The sequence below is a fragment of the Rissa tridactyla genome, chromosome 6 (assembly GCF_028500815.1).
Source record: "Rissa tridactyla isolate bRisTri1 chromosome 6, bRisTri1.patW.cur.20221130, whole genome shotgun sequence".
In the NCBI taxonomy this organism is placed as follows: domain Eukaryota; kingdom Metazoa; phylum Chordata; class Aves; order Charadriiformes; family Laridae; genus Rissa; species Rissa tridactyla.
The window spans coordinates 73733267-73752962 of record NC_071471.1 but is presented as its reverse complement, the minus strand read 5'-3'; the positions used below and the strand labels follow the sequence as shown (position 1 = coordinate 73752962).

Sequence of the window (19696 nt, the reverse complement as noted above, 5' to 3'; positions counted from 1 at the left end):
CATGAGCCAGCAGTGTGCCCTTGTCGCCAAGAAGACCAATGGCATCCTGGGCTGCATAGGGAAGACTGTGGCCAGTAGGTCGAGGGAGGTCATTCTCCCCCTCTACTCTGCACTGGTGAGGCCACAACTGGAGTACTGTGTCCAGTTTTGGGCTCCCCAGTTCAAGAGGGACAGGGAACTACTGGAGCGAGTCCAGCGTAGGGCAACCAAGATGATTATGGGACTGGAGCACCTCCCTTATGAGGGAAGGCTGAAAGAGCTGGGATTCTTTAGCCTGGAGAAGAGAAGGTTGAGGGGGGACCTGATTAATGTTTACAAGTATCTAAAGGGTGGGTTTAAGGAGGACGGAGCCAGGCTCTTTTCAATGGTTCCCAGCGACAGGACAAGGGGCAATGGGCACAAGCTAGAACATAGGAAGTTCCGTTCAAATACACGGAAAAACTTCTTTACAGTGAGGGTGACAGAGCACTGGAACAGGCTGCCCAGGGAGGTTGTGGAGTCCCCTTCTCTGGAGATTTTCAAGACCCGCCTGGATGCAGCCCTGAGGGATGTGCTTTAGGCAATCGTGCTCTAGCAGGGGAGTTGGACTAGATGATCTCTAGAGGTCCCTTCCAACTCTGAAGATTCCGTGATTCCGTGATTGCCTGTATTCCCCCGTTAATCATTTAAATATAGGTTCTTTTTAGGCAAAATATCACACTGTTTAATGGCCTATAGCAAATATTGAAATTTGTTAGGAACTGAAAAATGCTGTAGTTAATCAAAATTATGTGAGAAAATTCCAAAGCTGCAGTATGCGTAAATGTGTTGGAATGTGGTTTAGATCCTTGTATTAGTATCGCTTTTGTGGGTTAAAACCATACAATTAAAAAATTACTTTTAAAAAAACACATGGCTTCTGTATTACATATCAAATAGGACACTTCTTGGAAGATATTATTTTTGTATCTTTGTGATACTTCTTTTTAATTGAAAAACCTACTGATTAAGAAAATGTATTGTTTTTCTAGATGTATTCTCTTTGCTGTTATGCTGTACTTAAGCACCTAAATAGCTCCACCTCTTTTGTTAATTTGAGCGGAACAAGAAAACCGTAGTACGTGGTACTTGGTTAAGTTTGGATTTACGTGTAGGCTGACTACTAAGAACAAAGATCATAACTTTTGTAGTAGAGCTAGTTACAATGAATATAATCTGTTGTTTGAGCAGAACAGAAGATGGTTTCTGATAAAAGTATTACAGAGGAAGGCGAGGAATATATTTTCAGTCTTTCTAAAATGTATTTTTTTATTTGCATAAAGAGGAAGCAGAAGCCTGAGAAACAGATATACACATGTATAAAAAACCTATATTGTATTGCTATATTGTTATTCAAGTATTTCTTATGCTTTCATTATAAAGACTGCAATATCAGCATATGTGACTTTGGTATTTATACAAAATGTCAGTAATGACAATTCTTCTCTAAAAGCTTGCAGGTTAGGTTTTTGGAGGGTTAGGGTTTTGGCTTTTGTTATCTGTATATTTCTAACAACCAGTAGACTCACCCTCAGCTCTGAGGTGGTACTGTCACTAGTGATTGAATGAAGTCACTTGTCCCTCTTCATTTGCCTGTCTTCATTTTTGGTTTGGTTGTAGCATTATTTGTCACTATTTTGGTCAGCAGTAAAAGGATGATACTTGCTCAGTCAGATTAGCTCTAATGTGGACATACACTGGATCTTTGGCATGACAAAGAACTTTCTTCTTTCTGTTCTATTTTTCATAAGATTGCTTTCATTTATCGAATTTTTTGTTTTTCTTCCTGGAAATAATCTAAAGTCTCACATAGAGCTCAGAGCTGTCACGAACAGCTCCCTGGGGCAGGTGATGGATAGGGAAGGGAGTGTCCCTGGGCCTGGAGAACGTGCAGTCTCCACTGAAAATGTGCTGGTCTTGTGGAGTGCCTTCAGCAACACCTGGGCAGAGACACTGCCTGCAGGGAGTGTGCAAATCCTGAACAGTGGTGAGCCAGTACAGTCGGGGCTAGATTTATAGAAGTATTAGGTGCTACTTAAATGTTATGAATAGAGAGTAAACTTTTATCAAAAGTGGCCGTTATCCAGTACATCATGCTCTCTCTAGGAGTTAATAAATACTTTTGAAAATCTCTTTGCTTGATTTGCCTAAGTGGTAACTTCAGTGTGGTACTGAAAAAGAGTGATACATAAAGATCAGTATGTCTGCAAGATGCATTGCTTCCTCATGGCTCTGTTTTCTTGTGCAGGGTTAATGGAAGTAAAATGCATTTAAATTTTCTAAGTAATTTCATTAAAAAGGCATGATAGCGAAAATGAAAGCGACAAGTAAGTTAAAAAAGGAGTACCTATTTTCATACTGGAGTCACTTTTAATAATTAAGTTTCACTTCTGGGTAATTTTTAGGTCTAAGAATTTTAGTTTGCCTCATTTTAACAGTTTACATTTAAATTCATATTCCTTAGCATGTTGATTTTGTTGCGTTGCCAAGTTCACATGGAAATAGCTCGTATTGAAGAAGATGAGGAAAGAATAGAGACTGCTGTGGAACACTTGCAAAAAGCCATACATCTAAACAACAGTGGGCAGTATCAAGAACATCTAAGATTGACTTTTAACCGTCTTCGTTTGCACACTATACCGTATAAGTCACCTGAGCGTCTAGAGGATCGGGCAGTAATGATGATTGAACAGGTAATTGTGAAGAATAAGGTCAGTAGCTGAAATAGGTTTGCTTATTAAATTCTGGCAGAGGAAGCCAGCTGTTAAGAAGAGCTAGCATCAGCTTGCTTTCAGCAGATTGGCATTGGTTGGTTGCCTTGAAAAACTCTGAATTCTCTCTATGGTGGTCCTGCTGCTTCACGCTCTGAAGATTGCAGTAGAGGTTTTTGTTCCAGTTACGTTCAAAGCTTATTTCTTGGCGGGGGGGAGGAGAGGAGGGAAAGTTATTAATTAGAAAAAAATACCAGCAAAAAAGAAGCCTATTCATAATTGTCAAGAATTGAGATTTCATTGCATGGAACAGTGTTTTAATTAATGAGGGGAGCAGTGGCAACGTAGCTAAATATCCTAGCTGGCTTTGAGATAAATCAGTGTTATGTCACGCTTACAAATGAAGTTAAATAAGTCACAGTGTAGCCATTGTGAAGAGCTGCTGCATCTAATTCTGTTGTGGTGCCTCAGTACCTGAACAAAAAGCACATTGGCAACTGACTGTTAGCTGGCTAAAAGAAATTTCATCTCTACACCACTTTGGGATGTTCACAGAAATTAAGATGTGTTCACTGAACCTAAAATCAGTACTGGAAAGCTGCTGGTGAGTTGATATGTCTATCATTAAGAAAAAGTAAAGTCACGATTATTTGTCTAGTTTTAATACTTTTACATGCAAACTTTTTCTGCTTAAATGTTATTTTTAAAAAAAGCACTTGCACTTCCTCTGACTTCAGACAATTCTAAGTGGACTAGCAATTTTTTATATTTTGTAGCAATTCCTAGTTATTGCATAATGGGTACGTAATTGTTGGCTTCTAAATAAATACTATCCTTTATTTAAGAAAGTGTAACATAATGACAGGTTATACACTGAGGAATATACTGTAAAGATCCGTGAGGAGCATGAACAGTACTTTGTATTCAGTTATCTATGATGTATGCATGTCAAGATCAACCAAATTTCTACAGTCACTTTCAACAACAATAATACTGCAGAATGTTGTGTAAGATATATGAAGATACACAATTCCTGTAGGTATTTTTTTGGTAGTACCAATTTCTATGATATGCGTTCTGTTATATTTAATAAATAAGATACTCTGTTATGTTTAGTAAATAAGATATATAAATAGGAATATAATAAAAATTAACCTTATAACAAATAGCTCTTTTCTTTACCTAGGCTAAGAGGGGAAAGCAGAAGGATAATGTGAGGAAAAAGAGGTCCCTTCTGGTGAATGTAGGTCTTGCACTAGCTCCTGATTCATTTCAAATAGTCCTCAACAGTGAAAATGAAGTTAAAGGTAATGTACGTATGTGTGACTGAAAGTTAGTACACTTGACTTTGACTGCTTTGCATGGTCTTGAAGGTTGGACGTAACATCTAGTGGCAACATGTAGAGAATATTGCAATACAGATGAAATGACTGTTCTGCTGAATTCTGTGGCAAAGCTATCGATTTCATTCGGGATCTAAGATTTACATTGTGACACTGGAAGAGGAAATGTTTCTGGTTTTCTCCACTGAATTCATCTGAATCTTATTGTTGTGCTGTAAGTTGTATTGTAATTTTATTTTCACTATGTGGTCTTACCCAAGGTCAGCTTTAAGTGGTATTTTCTGAAGTTTCACTCCAGAATATTGGGTACTGTAATTGTATTTTTATTCTAAAATCTTGCTTTTGAGAGAGCAAGTTTTGCACAGAGATTTAGGCATGGATTCTTTATTTACTTTGTAAAACACGCATCATAAATAGGCATGTTCCTTATGCCACAAACAGCTGCAGTTTGTGACTATATAGCCTGTTGTTGAAGAAGAGTCGTTAGGGAACAGATTTTCCAGATGGCTCGAATTGTTTTATTGTATCTTGTCAATAAAGCAAACGTGTGACTAATTTAACCTAACTTTCTGAGTATAACGGTGTACTGACAGGGTGGAGATGATGCTGGAGGAAGGGAATGCTACGGGAGTCGTGTAGCTCCCGTAGCACCCTGTGGTGCTCTGGAAGGCCACGTGGTTCTCTCCTGCCATCTCTTCAGCCAGTCACCTTGCATATTCTCTTCAAAGCAGTCACCTTGCATATTCTCATTTCAAACTTGATCGACTGATGACTTGCAACTAAGAGTGTTATTTACAGAATCAACACTCCGACTTCGTGCAGTGCAGTTCAGTATGTGAAAATTATTTTATTGGAAAACATTTTCATACATGATTTAAGGTGGTAAAATGCATTGTATTTGTGCAACAAATAGAATTAAAAGCGTGCATGTATTTTTACTTGCTCTTGAATTTTGAGTTGACAACTGTAAAATTATATTCACACTTCCTCAGGAAAATCTTACTACACATTAGCCTTCCAAGATAAGTCATTAAAATGAGTGAGATTATCACAATATTACAGTTATTACAATACTTTCTATCTGTTTGATGCAGTGTTTTGTAAAATTTTGTTTTGAAAGATTTCAGTTGTTCCTGTGGCTGTCATCCAAAGAGTTTTTTGCTTTTTCCCTGACACTTATATTACAACAAAATCAAACGTGTTTATTGAAGGAGTAAGAAAATATATATGTAACTGTATTATTAAAACATACATAGGACAGGACATCAGATTTATAGGGTTATTTTTTCTTTTAGGTTGCATAAAGAGCTGTGCATCAACATGTCATTCTCTTTTGATGTATATGCTGGCCTAATTTACTGAGACTTGTACCCGCAGATCCAGAGAACAATGTACTTTTCTAATCCACAGTTCTTTACCCTACAACCTTACATGATATTACTGTCATTATGTATTACACTGAACAATTTCTGTCAGTTGATTTGTGTGTATAGTTAAATAACACAGCCTTATCACAAGCTGGATAATGCATTGCAAAATATTTTTAACAAGAATGGTAAGACATTATGCCTTCCTCTTTTCATTGTAAATCAATGTAAGTGAAAGTGGTTATACAAATATTTTAAAGCCAGAAATACTTTATATGTATCTGCTGCTATTATTTGGCAAATTTTTTGAGGATCAAATTAAAACTTAACTCAGTCTGCATTATGTGTTAGGGACTATCACTTAGATTCAAGTGAAAGTACAAACTCATCTGGTTTCCCAGTCACATGAAGTTACTTGTATTCTAATGCAAAGCGTTTCCTCTGTGTCATTACACTGCAAAAAATAATATCTTTTTGATGTATCTGTACCACTGGAGTAACTTTCTACCTCAGGGCGCCAGCTTGTTCCGCCCTTCCTCCCTGGTTGTTTCTTTGTTTAATACTTTTGCCTAACATCTTGTTGACTAAGTAAAACACAAGTCAGTATTCTCAAATTAAAACAAAAAACAAACTTTAATGTGTTTGATTAGATAAGTGTTCTTAAAATTCAGCATGAATGTGAAGTTTGCCTCTTGCTTCATCCGTTTACTCTTGACTGAAGCTAATTAGAGCAATGCATGCCCTGTGAGAAAAGAGGTGTAATTGAGACATTTGGGGGCCAAACAAGCATAAATAATTTATTGTATGGGACAGCTATATCTGAAGATATAGGAAAAACAGAATGGATGCTGGTAGGGTGTGGTTCTTTTCATGTTGGTTGGTCGGTTTTGGGAAAGCTTGAAGGTCTGAAAAAAGGGCTGGATTTCCAGTGTTTCAGAAAGTAGTTATGAATCAAATTTCATACCTTCATATGAATTTTTTCATCTCTAATACCTAAAAATTGCCTTATATTCTTTTTTCTTTGCTAAGTTTCCTCAGGTAAAAGTAGGAGTCAAATAAGCTACCTCTGTGCAAAAGCACAACATCATATTAAAAGCATGGAGAAAGTTGATGAACATTTGAAACACTCAAAAAATGAAAATGACAGAGAGAGGTAATTACTGTAGACAAGAAGTGTCTCTTTTGTCTTGTGTAGAAATGTCTAACGGGGAGTTTCCTTATTGCAGCTGTTACAGTACTTGGTGATAGCTTATAAGTGGCTGAATACTCGGACTTGGCAGAACACTTAAGCATGTGTTTAACTTTATGTCTGAAAAGTTCCGTGATGTTCCCATGCTATGCATAATTGTATTATTTTGCTGTTCACGTGCACCATAAACTCACCTGTTCCGTTGATACAAACTGAACAGACAGAAGAATGAGTGGATTAAGGCTGGAAGACTGAACAACTTGATGTACAATTGAAACTTTTTAGGTCCTTGTACCACATCACATGCTACAGCTTCTTAATAAAGAAATGAAGTAGTTGATCCTGAGAGTCAGAAAGATTAATCTGTAGGAAGATCACAGATTTTGTTTTGACTATTTGTGTATCATTTCAACATTCTTTATGTAAAAGGTGCACTAAAAATTCCCATGATGAAGTTTAAATTTTTTTCAAAAAAATTCTAAATCCAAACTTGTTTTCAAGACTTAGACATTCTGAACATCAATTTTGAAATATTTAGTTTAGTTTAGTTTCTAAGATAGATAATTAGGGGTGTCACACATCTTGAAATTTTGGTATAGTTACTCAGATCAAGAATTTCATCCCACTCTTGATATGCTGAGGGGATTTCTTTTTTAAATTAATAAAGTAATAGTGTTATCTTTGCTACCGATAATAAGTGTTCCATTTATTAATTTTTATTAGATTTAAAATTTTATTTATGATGGCCATCATTATTGATATGACTTTTTTGCAATCCTGAAGTGTAGAAGATAATCCTGCTGATAAGTAATTTGATGTATGCTTTTTCTTTGGTAGAATTATACTTTGGGCAGATTTGGCAAAAGTTGCACGTAAGCAAGAAGTATGGGATGTCTGCCGTGCAGCATGCAGATTTTGTCTCTTGTATGATGATACTTTGTTTAGGAAGGTAACAAAACCTAAAAAAGGTAAGTGAACAAATTATTTTGAGCGTTGCAAGAGAAACTTTCTCCTTGTTTTATTAGAGTTGCTTGAAGGAGTAAGCCAATATTATTATTTTCTTCCATCTCCTTCCCAAAGTTCCCTAAGACTCTGGTCTGTCACTGCATGTTGGCGTCCATGGAATATTCTTTCTACCTCCGAATCTAGAAATCAATTCCTACATTTTTCTGTTGAAACCATATGTTGCCTTCAGAAGTGTTTCACCGGTGCTAAAGAAAAATACTTATATGAAATGTATCTACCTATATAAGAAAATAGGTTAATTCCCTAATGGTCATCTAGGTCCATATTATCCATCTCTGTTGTACTTAATTACCTGAGGAAGCTGAAGAAAAATGGATTATTGGTCACTTTGTGTGAGGGTTACGTGGTAAGATTTTTTATCCTTTATTCCCTTATTAGCGGTTCCTCTGAGGTATCCAGCATTGTTTGTGCCTTGTTCCTTGGGGGTCTGCTGAAAACCTACCACACGTGTTAAGAGTTCTCAACTCAGGGAAAGAGCACTTTCAAACCACTAGCAGCAAGCAGCTGTTAAAGTTGTTGGGTTTTTTTTGCCTGGGAGTTCATAAAATTCACCTTTAAGAATAGATTAAATTCTAGTACATGCCCTGTTGGCTATTTTTTTTTTCCTCTAGCCAATGTTAATTGAACCTACTCCACATTTTTTCTCTAGGTTATTTTCAAGGTTCAATTAAAATAGGGCATTAATTTACCTATTTTCTTTCACAAGTTTTGCATCTCCAGACTAGCCATGTTTCTTTGAGAGTTTATGGGTCAGGATTAAAGGGAGGGCAGGCACAGGTGACGTTATAGTGGGGGTCTGCTACAGGCCACCCAACCAGGAAGACCGAGTGGATGAGGCCCTCTATAGACAGATAGGAGCAGCCTCATGTTCACAGGTCCTGGTCCTCTTGAAGGACTTCAATCACTCCGATATCTGTTGGAGGGACAACACAGCAGGGCATGAGAAACCCAGGAGTTCCTGGAATGCGTCGATGATAACTTTCTTCTCCAAGTGACAGAGGAGCCAACAAAGGAGAGATGCCATGCTGAACCTTGTTCTCACCAACAAGGAGGGGCTGGTGGGAAATGTGAAGCTGAAGGGCAGCCTGGGTTGCAGTGACCATCAGATGGTGGAGTTCAAGATCCTTAGGGCAGCAAGGAGGCACACAGCAAGCTCACTACCCTGGACTTCCAGAGAGCGGACTTTGGCCTCTTCAAGGATCTGCTTGGCAGAGTACCATGGGATAATGCCCTGGAGGGAAGAGGGGCCCAAGAAAGCTGGTTGATATTCAATGGTCACCTCATCCAAGCTCCAGAGCGATGCATCCCAACAAAGAGGAAGTCAGGCAAAAACTCCAGGAGGCCTGCATGGATGAACAAGGAGCTCTCAGACAAACTCAAACAGAAAAAATTAAGCCTGTAAAGGGTAGAAGCAAGGGCAGGTAGCCTGGGAGGAAAACAGATAAATTGTCCAAGCAGCCAGGGATCAGGTTAGGAAAGCTAAAGCCCAGATAGAGTTAAATCTGTCCAGGGACATGAGGGGCAACAAGAAAAGCTTCTACGGGTACATCAGCGGTAAAAGGAAGACGGGAAAATGTGAGCCCTCTCCGGAAGGAAACAGGACACCTGGTGACCTGGGATATGGAGAAAGGCTGAGGTGCTTAATGACTTTTCTGCTTCAGTCTTCACCGGCAAGAGCTCTGACAATACTGCCCAAGTTGCAGAAGGCAAAGGCAGAGACTGGGAGAATGAAGAATTGTTTAAAAAATTCGACAGAGACTAATTAGGTACGTTTATTGAAGAATATTGAACTTGATGGGTCAAACAACCTGTGGTTCAGGAGATTCTGAAAAACTGTGAAGATAGACCAGGAAAGAAAGTAGCTTTGTGTAACCTACTTTTATGCCTTTCCTCAAACACCTGCTATTGGCCAACAGTGTAGCGGGAATCCATGGTGACGGCATTTATGCTTTTACTTTGTGTTTATATTTAAATAATTTTGGTCCTTTCTCTTCATTATTAAACCAAAGAAAAATAATGCTATTTTTCTCTTTATTGATGTGTGTGTTCCAGAAAGTCAGCCCCATCCGTAATTTAAACACAGTGAGATTTTACCTACTACATAATGTCCAGCACTCCACTTCCATTGAAGTAATAAAATTTAACTGGAGTCCATAGGTTATATTCATAACTAATGTAATTTCAGTATGCACATTATGGCTGGAGCAAGTTATTTGTTGCATATATTGAAGTTTATGCACAAATGCAGTAAAATCACAGATAACCAATACCTCAGCACTGCTTGAGAAGAACGGGTTTTGAGTGCAATAAATTGTGCTGATGAAAAAAAAGTTGAGTGAAATAATTTTAAATCCATACTTGTTAACTCTTTCTTCTGGATTTAAGAATGTGTAGGGATTTTTAAATTTTAAAATGAAGGTGATTTTTTTTTCTGATTTGCATGGTAATAATAATGAATTGATTGATTGATTTGTAGCACAGAAGAAGAAAGCTAGTACAGCTATGATGGATGATGATCAAGGTGACAGCTTACCAGGAGAATCATTACTACCTGCTAAATCCTTCTCTTTTGAAAGAGATTTACTCAGAATGTTGGCAGAAATAAGATTCATTAACGCAGAGGTAAATAAATTACATAGCTGTCATTCATGTTTGTTTCATTTAGCTTTGGTTTATGTATAATTTTATGAATAAATCTTAAAGCACTGGAATTCTGAGTTTAATTATTGTCTACCTCCACAGGAACTAAAGGAATAAGTAGTTTCATGAAGCATCTTTATTGAAATACTTTGTGAAAGTAACTATAGCAATAGTTTCACTGCAGGTGGTGATAATGCTTTTTTACAAGGGATTCTATTGTAAATATTTGACATGTGACATTACATTTCTGGATCCTTAACGTTCCAATATGACTTAAAAAAAATTTTTTTTTCTTTTCTCAATGAAATTACTTAGTAAAATTAGCTATAGAAATTCGGAAGACTAGCAAGTATTTTACATTGCATTTCATGTAGCTGTACGTGCCTGTACAACATCTGAAAAAGCATTTTGTATTTTCTAATTTTTGAAGAGGTAACAACACTAATACTAAGTCACAGTCTATTTTCACAGTGATAAACTGGGTAGAAAATTTATTTCTCTGTATCTTTCCAGGCAACTATTAATTTATTAAGGTTGCAGGGAATTGAACTGAATGATCATGCTGTACCTCCAGAAGACAGAAGCCAGTATCGTGCAGGATATGTTTCATATATTCCTGAAAATGATCCAGAATGGAAAACGTACAGGTGCTTTTCTTTAATATATAACAAGACCTAGGAACTCTAACAGATTGTTATTATCACACACAGATGATAATTGCAAGTTATAGCTTCTTAGTGGAATTCATTGCACCAGATGCTTTATATTTTTAGGTAGTCATGGTAATGGGAAAAGGAAAAGAATCTAAAAATAATGGCTCAAAATAATTTTTCTTTAGTTTGTTTTCATTCTGGAGTGTGCATTTTATTTTTCATTTAACATTTCTTTGTGTTATGTTGGGAAACTAGAAGCTAGTATCCCAACCTTAAAAACTATTAAAACTGTGTTATATTTACAGTTAGACCATAAAATTCTATATTAAAATATATATTTCCCCAAATAAAAACCCTCTTTGTCTTGCTTTGTAGCTCCTATGCGATAATGGTCTCTGAGTACTCAAATACATACAATGAATTACTGCAGTTTGCAAGAACTTAGTCTGTTCCATCCAGTCAACTGAAATGAAAAAGGGAGAGTAGAACATAGCAAGTATTGTTTTCTTTCTGGTCTCACACAATTATTTCTTGCAAAAGAGGAGGGGAGACGGGGGAGAATTCTGAATGTGATCTTTAAACTCTCTTGTGTTCACATTCGTACTAATATTAGCCTTCTTGTGAGAGTGGTCATGTCTTGCAGGAGTAAGATCCCAGGGTTGTGTCCCTAAGAACGTTCATTTAGTCTAACGATTAAGTAAAGTATCTCACACTATCTGCTTGCAATTGTTTAGTAAAACAGGAAAAAGTATAAACTGCGGAGAACCAAGGAACAAAGATGATGAGGATTCTGTTCCAAAATTTGCTACTAAGCTGTTTTTGAGTTACCCAATTGAATTAAAGACTCATAGCAAAAAAAAAGCACCTTGGTCTGCTGTGTCCTGTCCCTTTGTTGACATAGTAGTACCCTGTGTCAGCTTGTGCTTTTGGTTTAGTGACTTAACCATGGCCATTCTGTGTGGTCATTTGAGACTATATTTTTAATATTGCTTTTTCTAAGTAATGGTACATCTTGATAATTAAGAAAAGAAAAAGAGAAAGTTATTGAAAGAAATTTATGGCCTAGACTATGAAAAAGCTGTTATTCTATTAAAAATTAATGTAGTATTTCAGAGCATCCAGAGATATCTTTGAATGTAAGAACACATGCAGTTGTTAAGTGAATAAGACGCCTCCTTAACACTTGAGTGGAATGCCTTACTTGTGTCTGTATTCAAGTAGAGCCCTGTGACAGATATTTAATGATTTCTAGCACCGATGTGTGGATTCATACACACATTTTAAAAAAACATGTGGATGAAGAATGAACTATAACCACTATTTTTTAAGCTAATAGCATCTGAGTGTCAGAGACTATTCATTTTACGTTGATGCTAATTCCTTTCCTGAGTCATCTTCTCATCCAAGTAAAATATAAGTTAATGGATGAAGACTTAATAAATGCAACTGAAAAGTCATTAAAAAATTTTGTTGCTATTGATCGAGATGTATAACTGCATATTTAACCTTATGATGTAATCCCTTCTAGCGTTGAAGTTTTGGAATAACAGCTTCTTTATATTAATTTTATAGTTTATGGATAGACTACTTATCTCAGTATGCTATGGAAAACTTCCAGCGTGCAGCCGAAATAGGAGAAGAGCTGAATGAAGCCTGGATTGTTCACAATGCTGTGGTGTATGTCTTAAACTACAATAGACATCTCATCTCTTCAGGAAGACAGAGGGAAATTACTGAGTATCTGCAGACTCTTCTTGGGGCCATCAAGACTGTTGGGCACAACGGGTAAATTTAGATGTTCGGTTATGAACATGCTCTTTTTTTCTAAAACAGAAAAAATAATTTTACAACCGTTGTAGATCACCTTGTGCTGTGAAGGACTCTTATTGCTGGCTTTTATTGTTAGCAGAATGACTTTGGTATATACGGAGAGTTCAGAAGAGAAATTTAATTTTGTGGTGTGAAAATAGCTTTTTAATGCTTTCTCTTTGTTCTTTGTTACTCTTCACTATAAGCCATATTCACTTTAGACTAAGTAATATTAATTTTCTTGTGGAATAGCAACATGTGTATGTGAAATAGCATTTTGTTAAGTTAGTCAGAAAGAATCAGGAAAATTTTCTTAGCCTGCAAGTTTCCAGGACAGCTCAAAATGTGTTTGCTTGCTGTCAGTTGCTCTGAAATTGAGTTATATTGTAAATATAGTTAATTGTAAATATTTCTAATCAGAGTAAGGTGGTTACTACTGGTTTTGAAATATAAGAGAAAAAAAATAAAGGGAATGTGCACATTAATAGACCATGAAAATAGGAACATGGATTCCACAGTGCCTTAGAGAAACCCTGCGCTGTAGTAAATGCAATGGGAGAGTCATCGACTATGACAGAGGAGATCCTCTAGTCAAAGTCTGACTGTGGGACAAAATCCTAGAAATTTTAGCACGTTATTGACAGTGACCTCAGCATTAGGCAAACTGTTAGGACCTGCAGCAAAGACAGTTCTTTTGACAGTATTGGAGAACTAAGCCTAAAGTGCAGTTTGTACAGAGATGAAGACTGCTAATACCTAGTTATTAATTCTGATATTTATATTAGCATGTATTAGCAATAACCTCTTAGTCATAATTCAGTTTCTGTTTTCTCAAAAAAAAAAAAAAACCCACCAGAAATGGTAATTCCAGTTCAGCAGTTGATTGGCATGAAGAGTAATACAGTGTAATAAATAAATGGTTTTATGTGAGGGGTTTGGCTAGGTTAATTTTTTAGGAAATAGTTATTATTTTCATGCATAGCAGGCTACTAATAAAAAACTATATTTTAAATGTGTTTGTCTGACGTAAGTATGAACTTATATTTTTTTTTTTCTGTGAGGAAATAGAAGCTTCAATTATAGAAAGAGCTGAAAAAGTATCATGTAAACTATGGAAGTTGGTTGTGGGGTTTTTTTGTACGTTTAACCATTTTAACTGCTTTTCCAATGGGAAATTTTTTTTGTAACATCCATAACTTTGCTTCCTAAAAAAATTTACATTTTCAAGTAAGGTTTATTACTTGAAAGTAATAAACTTTATTGCATCCTCTTATTTTGATCTGATGCAGTGTGCACTTCTGATTTTTGTTTTCTTCTTCAGAAGTACTACGATTTTATTGATGTTATGTAATGCTTTGGCTCGGGGCTTAATTCTTCGTTGGATTCCAAAGCCAAAACTTGTTGAGATGAAAAAAAGCGATGCAGCAACAGACAGAAGCACAAAAGCTGCAGCAAAGAAACATGAAAAAGCAAATGTCATCCAGTCTTTTTCAGTAGATCCCAGTGGACTTCCTGATATCAAAGCTGCCTTAGAGGTACAAAGCCCTCATTTTTTATAGTCTTTTTTGGTCTGCTGTCATATATGACAATTCATATAAATTAAATTGTACAAATTTTTCCAAAAAATAAGCTACCATCTTTTAAAGTCAGCACAAGTCCTCCCAAAATGCATGCTGAAGTTCTTCACCAACTGGGGCTGAGTACAGTAACTTCCATTTGCTGTATGGGTTGACTTAATAAGATGTTGTTAGGCTTAGAGGTGCATATGCAACAATTTTAAAATAACTAATTGACATCATGTTCCATACAAAAGAGCTTTCCACATTTCTCCTGTTTCAGCCTTTTTTTTTTTCTTCTTGGCTTTAGATTTGTGAATTTGCCCTACACGCGACAGCTGGAACCGTACCTAGTGAAGCAGTACCTATTGCTGCACAACAGCAGATCATTGCGACCTGGGTGAAAGCAAAGCAGTTAAACCACCAGCAGATTGGACATAAACTTGGCACTGAGGAGGAGGTATTATATCTCTGAAATCCTGCATAATGTTTAAACTTTTCTTTGAAAAATTAAAAAATTTAGAAGTTCATTTAATAATTACTGAAATTACCAATGTGTGTTTTCTTCTATATATTTGAATACAATGATGAAAATAGATTTTGGCTGTAGTTCCCATAAATCTTTATGGAATGCAGCAAATTTTTCACATTGGGCATACCATTGAGTCTACCCTCTGTTTTTAGCTGCTAAGAGTAATTATGGTGATGTCTGGCATATGATGACTGTATAACAAAATTGGTTTTGAATTCATACATTTAAAATAATAAAATTGCTACATAAAAATAATAAGAAAAATCAACCGTATTTATATCAACATTTAATACAGTCTCTTAATATATGGAATATGGACCTAGTAACTTGGAAAATATTTTATTCCTATCTTTTTATTTTATTCTGTTTATAAAACCTTAATCCCTCAGTGATATATGGAATTTACATTCATTGTATTCTTGCTATGGTTTTTTTAATGTTGAAACTGTAGTAGTTCAGAGTTCACAATGTTAATTAAAAGTAAATAAATATATAAAATCCACCATTTTAAGGACATAGTGAAGAGAGGAAGCTTGCTTAATGCAAATTGAGGTTTTCAAACACAGTTATTATTACCTTGTCATCTCAATTAATGTCCTTAATAATGTTTACTTGCAAAAAAAAAAATAAAATCTGTTAATGTGAATTTTTTATTTCTGCTTAGAATGATGATGGAGCACAAAATCCTGTGGCAAGAGTTCTTGTTGGTCTAGAAATGTATTCATGTAATGGTTTGGGCCTCATGGATTTCACTGCGCCTAGCTTACCTCAGGTATTTAGTTTTGTTTTATTAGCTTTCAAGTTTTAAGAAATTGCATAGTATAAATGTGCTTTCAGTTTCAGTTTTGTGTAGAAGCAAAATTAATTTTGAAACTTTTATTGTACCATTACTTCCTTTAAAACTTTCCAAGAGATTGAATAGTTATGACAGGTAGAAGAATTTTGTGACTGAATATTTTCATTTATCCAAAAACCAGCATTAGAATGCCAGTATTAGAATTATTCCCATGTTGCTCTCACAGATTATTTCCATAACCATCAGATGAGCATAATGGGTTCAGATGAATTCTGTACAGACCCATACTTCTGACCTTCCATTTTTGTGTGGAGAAAACTTCACATAATCATAGAATCGTTTAGGTTGGAATAGACCTTTACAATCATCAAGTCTGTTGACCCACCACTGCCAAGTGCACCACTAAACCATATCCCTCAGCACCACCTCTACATCCCTCCAGGAATGGCGACTCCACCGCTTCCCTGGGCAGCCTGCTCAGTGCTTGACAACACTTTTGGTGAAGAAAATTTCCTCTTGTCCTGTCGCTTGTTCCTTGGGAGAGGAGATCAACCCCTCCCTCGCTATGGCCTCCATTCAGGGAGTTGTAGAGAGGTGTATTTTAGTGTTTGTATTGGAAGTATTCAGAATTTCAACAGAAAACTTTACGTTATATTGAATTTACTTTTGGCAGTTGCAAGGTAGAACACGACTACAATTTAAAGAATCAGGTGGCTTTTGGATGAGTTTTATATGAGTCATAGTTTCTTAAAGTACTTGCTTTTGATCAGTTTTCCATAATTACTCATGCTGAATAGTGCCACACTTTTCCGGTGTTACTGTTGGTTACCAAGCTATTCAAGAGGAATAAAGGTGATGTAGAAAGGTTTATACCCTATATTTTCAAAACAGTGAGTTGTGGTCTCACCTGTTTGATTACTGTGTTTATAATTTCTACCTCCTGTTAAAGAGCTTTCTTAAAGGACTAAGATGTATTTCCCCATTTAGCTAGGAATTTGGTGACGTTGTCTTACACTTTTGCAGAAGTCCATCTTTCTGTCAGTATAAATATATGGGTATCTAATTCTAATTGGTTTACAGGTTTATGCCAAATACTATGAGTTAGCTTTAGCTATTACTTCAGGGGCTTAGTTTTGGAGAGCAGTATTGTAATATCCTCATTTTGACCAATTGGTTAACAATTCCCATTATCTTAAAAAGATGGAACTTTCTGACTGACACCTGCAAAAGCAAGGAAGATGTTTAGATCCTATAATAAAACTATATATGAAACACTGTTGTTGTAAAACCAGTTCTATCTCCCATTCTTACCTTTGGCTAAACTAAAATGGACTCTGAATTTCAGAAGTCCCATTCCGCTGATTTTTCAGAAGAGAACTGAGGACATATTTATATGTCCTGGCAGATACTGCTGATCAAAAGGCATGCATACTTAAACCTGGATGTACATACACTATTGTAATACTTGCTACAGGGTGAGCGATGCTTCTCTATTGTATATTTTGATCGTTCTTGTAACATTTTGTTTTTCTTGATTGTTTTATCACGTACTTGTTCTGGGTGGATGTAAGCTGTAAGCATGTAAGTGAGAAGCATGTAAGAGAAGAGCATGATAAAAACCTGAGAATTTTAACTCTTTTCTTTTTTTCTTTTCTTCCCCCCACTGCCCCCTCCCCCCCCAGTTAGTGAAATTGGCTTTAGAATGCAGTTGGCCAGATTCCTTAGTGGAATTGCAGATACTGACACGACTTACGTATTTTGCATATCTATCACATAACTATGAGATAGTGACAACTTGTTCTAAAAGGATCTTGCAAACAGATGAGAATTTTTTCCGCAATAGAGATACTAAGAAATATGAAATGTAAGTACATGGAATTTTGCATGATGCTGTGGTATACTTGAATTAAATTTTGAAATGAGCATCTAGAGTAAATGCATCTGATCACTTAAACAAAAGTGAAAGAATCTTTTTTTACAAAGCAACTGTACAGTTAGGGGTGAAAGTGAAATTTTCCTACTTCTGCTGACTCTGTCATTACCAGTTACTTAAGTACTGCAGATGATGTTTTAACTCTGCAGCGTAGCTTGAGTAAAAGGCAGTGTGAGATCCAGATTGTGGCTCTGGACCCAGTTCAGGAAATATGAATTTTGTTATCCAAGTGAGACAAAAGGTCATACATATATGTGCATTCAGACGTCTTCCTGGGGAGCATTGCTTTTCTGAAATGTTCTCTGGCCATCGTGGTCTTTTCACACTTTTGTAACTTCCAAGCAGGAAGTAGCTTATTCTAGTTCTTTTTCTGATGCTAATTGCTTCCAGTGCTGAACTGGGTCACACAAAGGGTCTACACAGTTCACGGAACACGACGGAGCTGTGAGTGGTAATAGGTGATGGCAGCTACTCTATTCCAAACTCTGGTGTCAAGTAGCCTTTATGGTCTTTATTAACACCTATGCATACGGGTGCAATAGGAATGTAACTCATTTCTATAAAAGCCCGGTGTCTTACCTAACTGATAATTTAAAACATTGATCTCAAAGAAAAAAAAAGGTGTCGTATATAAAGGGATCTGTTGATGGAGTCCTTTATTATAAAAAGGAAGAATCTTTTGATCCTTCTATTTTTTAATATTACCTCCTCCAAAACCAGAATGTTATTGTATCAAAAGAGGAAGGGATCAGCTTCGTTGAGTAACAGTTTGTTGGAATGTAGGAAGGTTGAAATAAGCATGTGAAACACTTTGAATATAACTTATTGTTCATTTTTCTCTCTGAAAAATAATTCCTATTTAAAAAAAAAAATTCTGCTCTTTGAAATTCATGATTGTTTGCTACATGGGGAAAAACATGTAAAGCCAAATAAGATATATTAGTACGAAATATATAGTTTCAGTACATTACAGAAATTGAGAAAATATTTGCTGCATATCTAACAATCTGCAAAGTAGTGAATGATGAAATGTTTGATTAGTTGACAAAGAAATGTAGGCATGGATTCTAAATGCTATTTCCAGAGAAATGGAAAATAAACTTAGTCTTCCCATGGTAAAGCACAACTTCAGGACAAAGGAGGATTAAATACTTATTTTTAGCTTTGTTGTTGTTAACTTGTAATGTAGAACACTGGTGTCCTCTCACAAACACAAATCATAACTGCATGATAGTTCTCACCACAGGATAGGAACTGGACCAACTAGAATGTCTACATTTCTGTGTATGGTTGCATGTTGTAGCTGAGGCATTAAAAAAAACCCTTGCAAATTGCATTACTTCTTTTCTTACAAAATCACAGTTAAACAGAGGCACCAAATTTATTTACTTATTTATTTTTAACTGATTAACTGCTGGGACTGAAATCTACATTGTTTTCTTTTAAATGGAGCAGATGATGGTCCAAAGCCCTGTGTATACTTTACCAGACATAAGCAAGACCAGTTCCAAAAGAAATTATCAGAAGTTGTCTAATTTTCCTTATTTCTGTTCTTAATTGCTTGCCATGTAAGTTTGACTTTGGACTAATATTTTGTTTGATGTACAATAGTGAATAATGAGGAGAAAACCCCAAATCTGTTTTCTCCCCTTGCTAAATGTAGATGTAGTTTTTTTAATCTAAATTTGCAGTCATTTTCATTAGAGCTGTGAAAAAGATATTTTATTTCTGATATCTTTTCACAAAATGTTCAGTTTTTCAAATATTTTCTGGTTTTAAAAGAAAAGTCAGTAGAAGCATTTGTAACTTCCAAAGCTAGGGACATCTGTTTAGTAACAACTTGAACGTATCATTAATAGGAACTAGTATATTCTCAGACTGTAAGACTAGCACTTCTTTAATTATTTGCCTTTATTCAGGCCTGGTAACAGAGTGGGACAAGAAATGTTAAGCATTACTGCCTGTATACAAGGGAAGAGTATAATGGAAAATTTGTCTGGAAGAAAACATTTGCGCATAGCAGCATCAAAAGCCTTTGTTCAGAGTGCCAGGTATGTTTTATTTTGAGAGGACTAATATAAAACAGACCTGAAATTTGATTTACAGATTTGGGGATCAACATA

General features: G+C 36.0%; 1 protein-coding gene across 1 annotated transcript in view; it reads left to right on the top strand.

Moving 5' to 3' along the window:
* Positions 1-19696, top strand: part of CFAP46 (cilia and flagella associated protein 46) — an 83197-nt gene that overhangs the window by 18901 nt on the left and 44600 nt on the right. The window contains exons 12-23 of the mRNA XM_054206742.1: positions 2483-2711; positions 3916-4036; positions 6469-6592; positions 7466-7596; positions 10131-10276; positions 10808-10941; positions 12520-12732; positions 14078-14291; positions 14623-14772; positions 15509-15616; positions 17323-17504; positions 19493-19624. Coding sequence (XP_054062717.1) covers positions 2483-2711; positions 3916-4036; positions 6469-6592; positions 7466-7596; positions 10131-10276; positions 10808-10941; positions 12520-12732; positions 14078-14291; positions 14623-14772; positions 15509-15616; positions 17323-17504; positions 19493-19624 — 1884 coding nt within the window. The remainder of the gene's footprint in view (positions 1-2482; positions 2712-3915; positions 4037-6468; positions 6593-7465; positions 7597-10130; positions 10277-10807; positions 10942-12519; positions 12733-14077; positions 14292-14622; positions 14773-15508; positions 15617-17322; positions 17505-19492; positions 19625-19696) is intronic.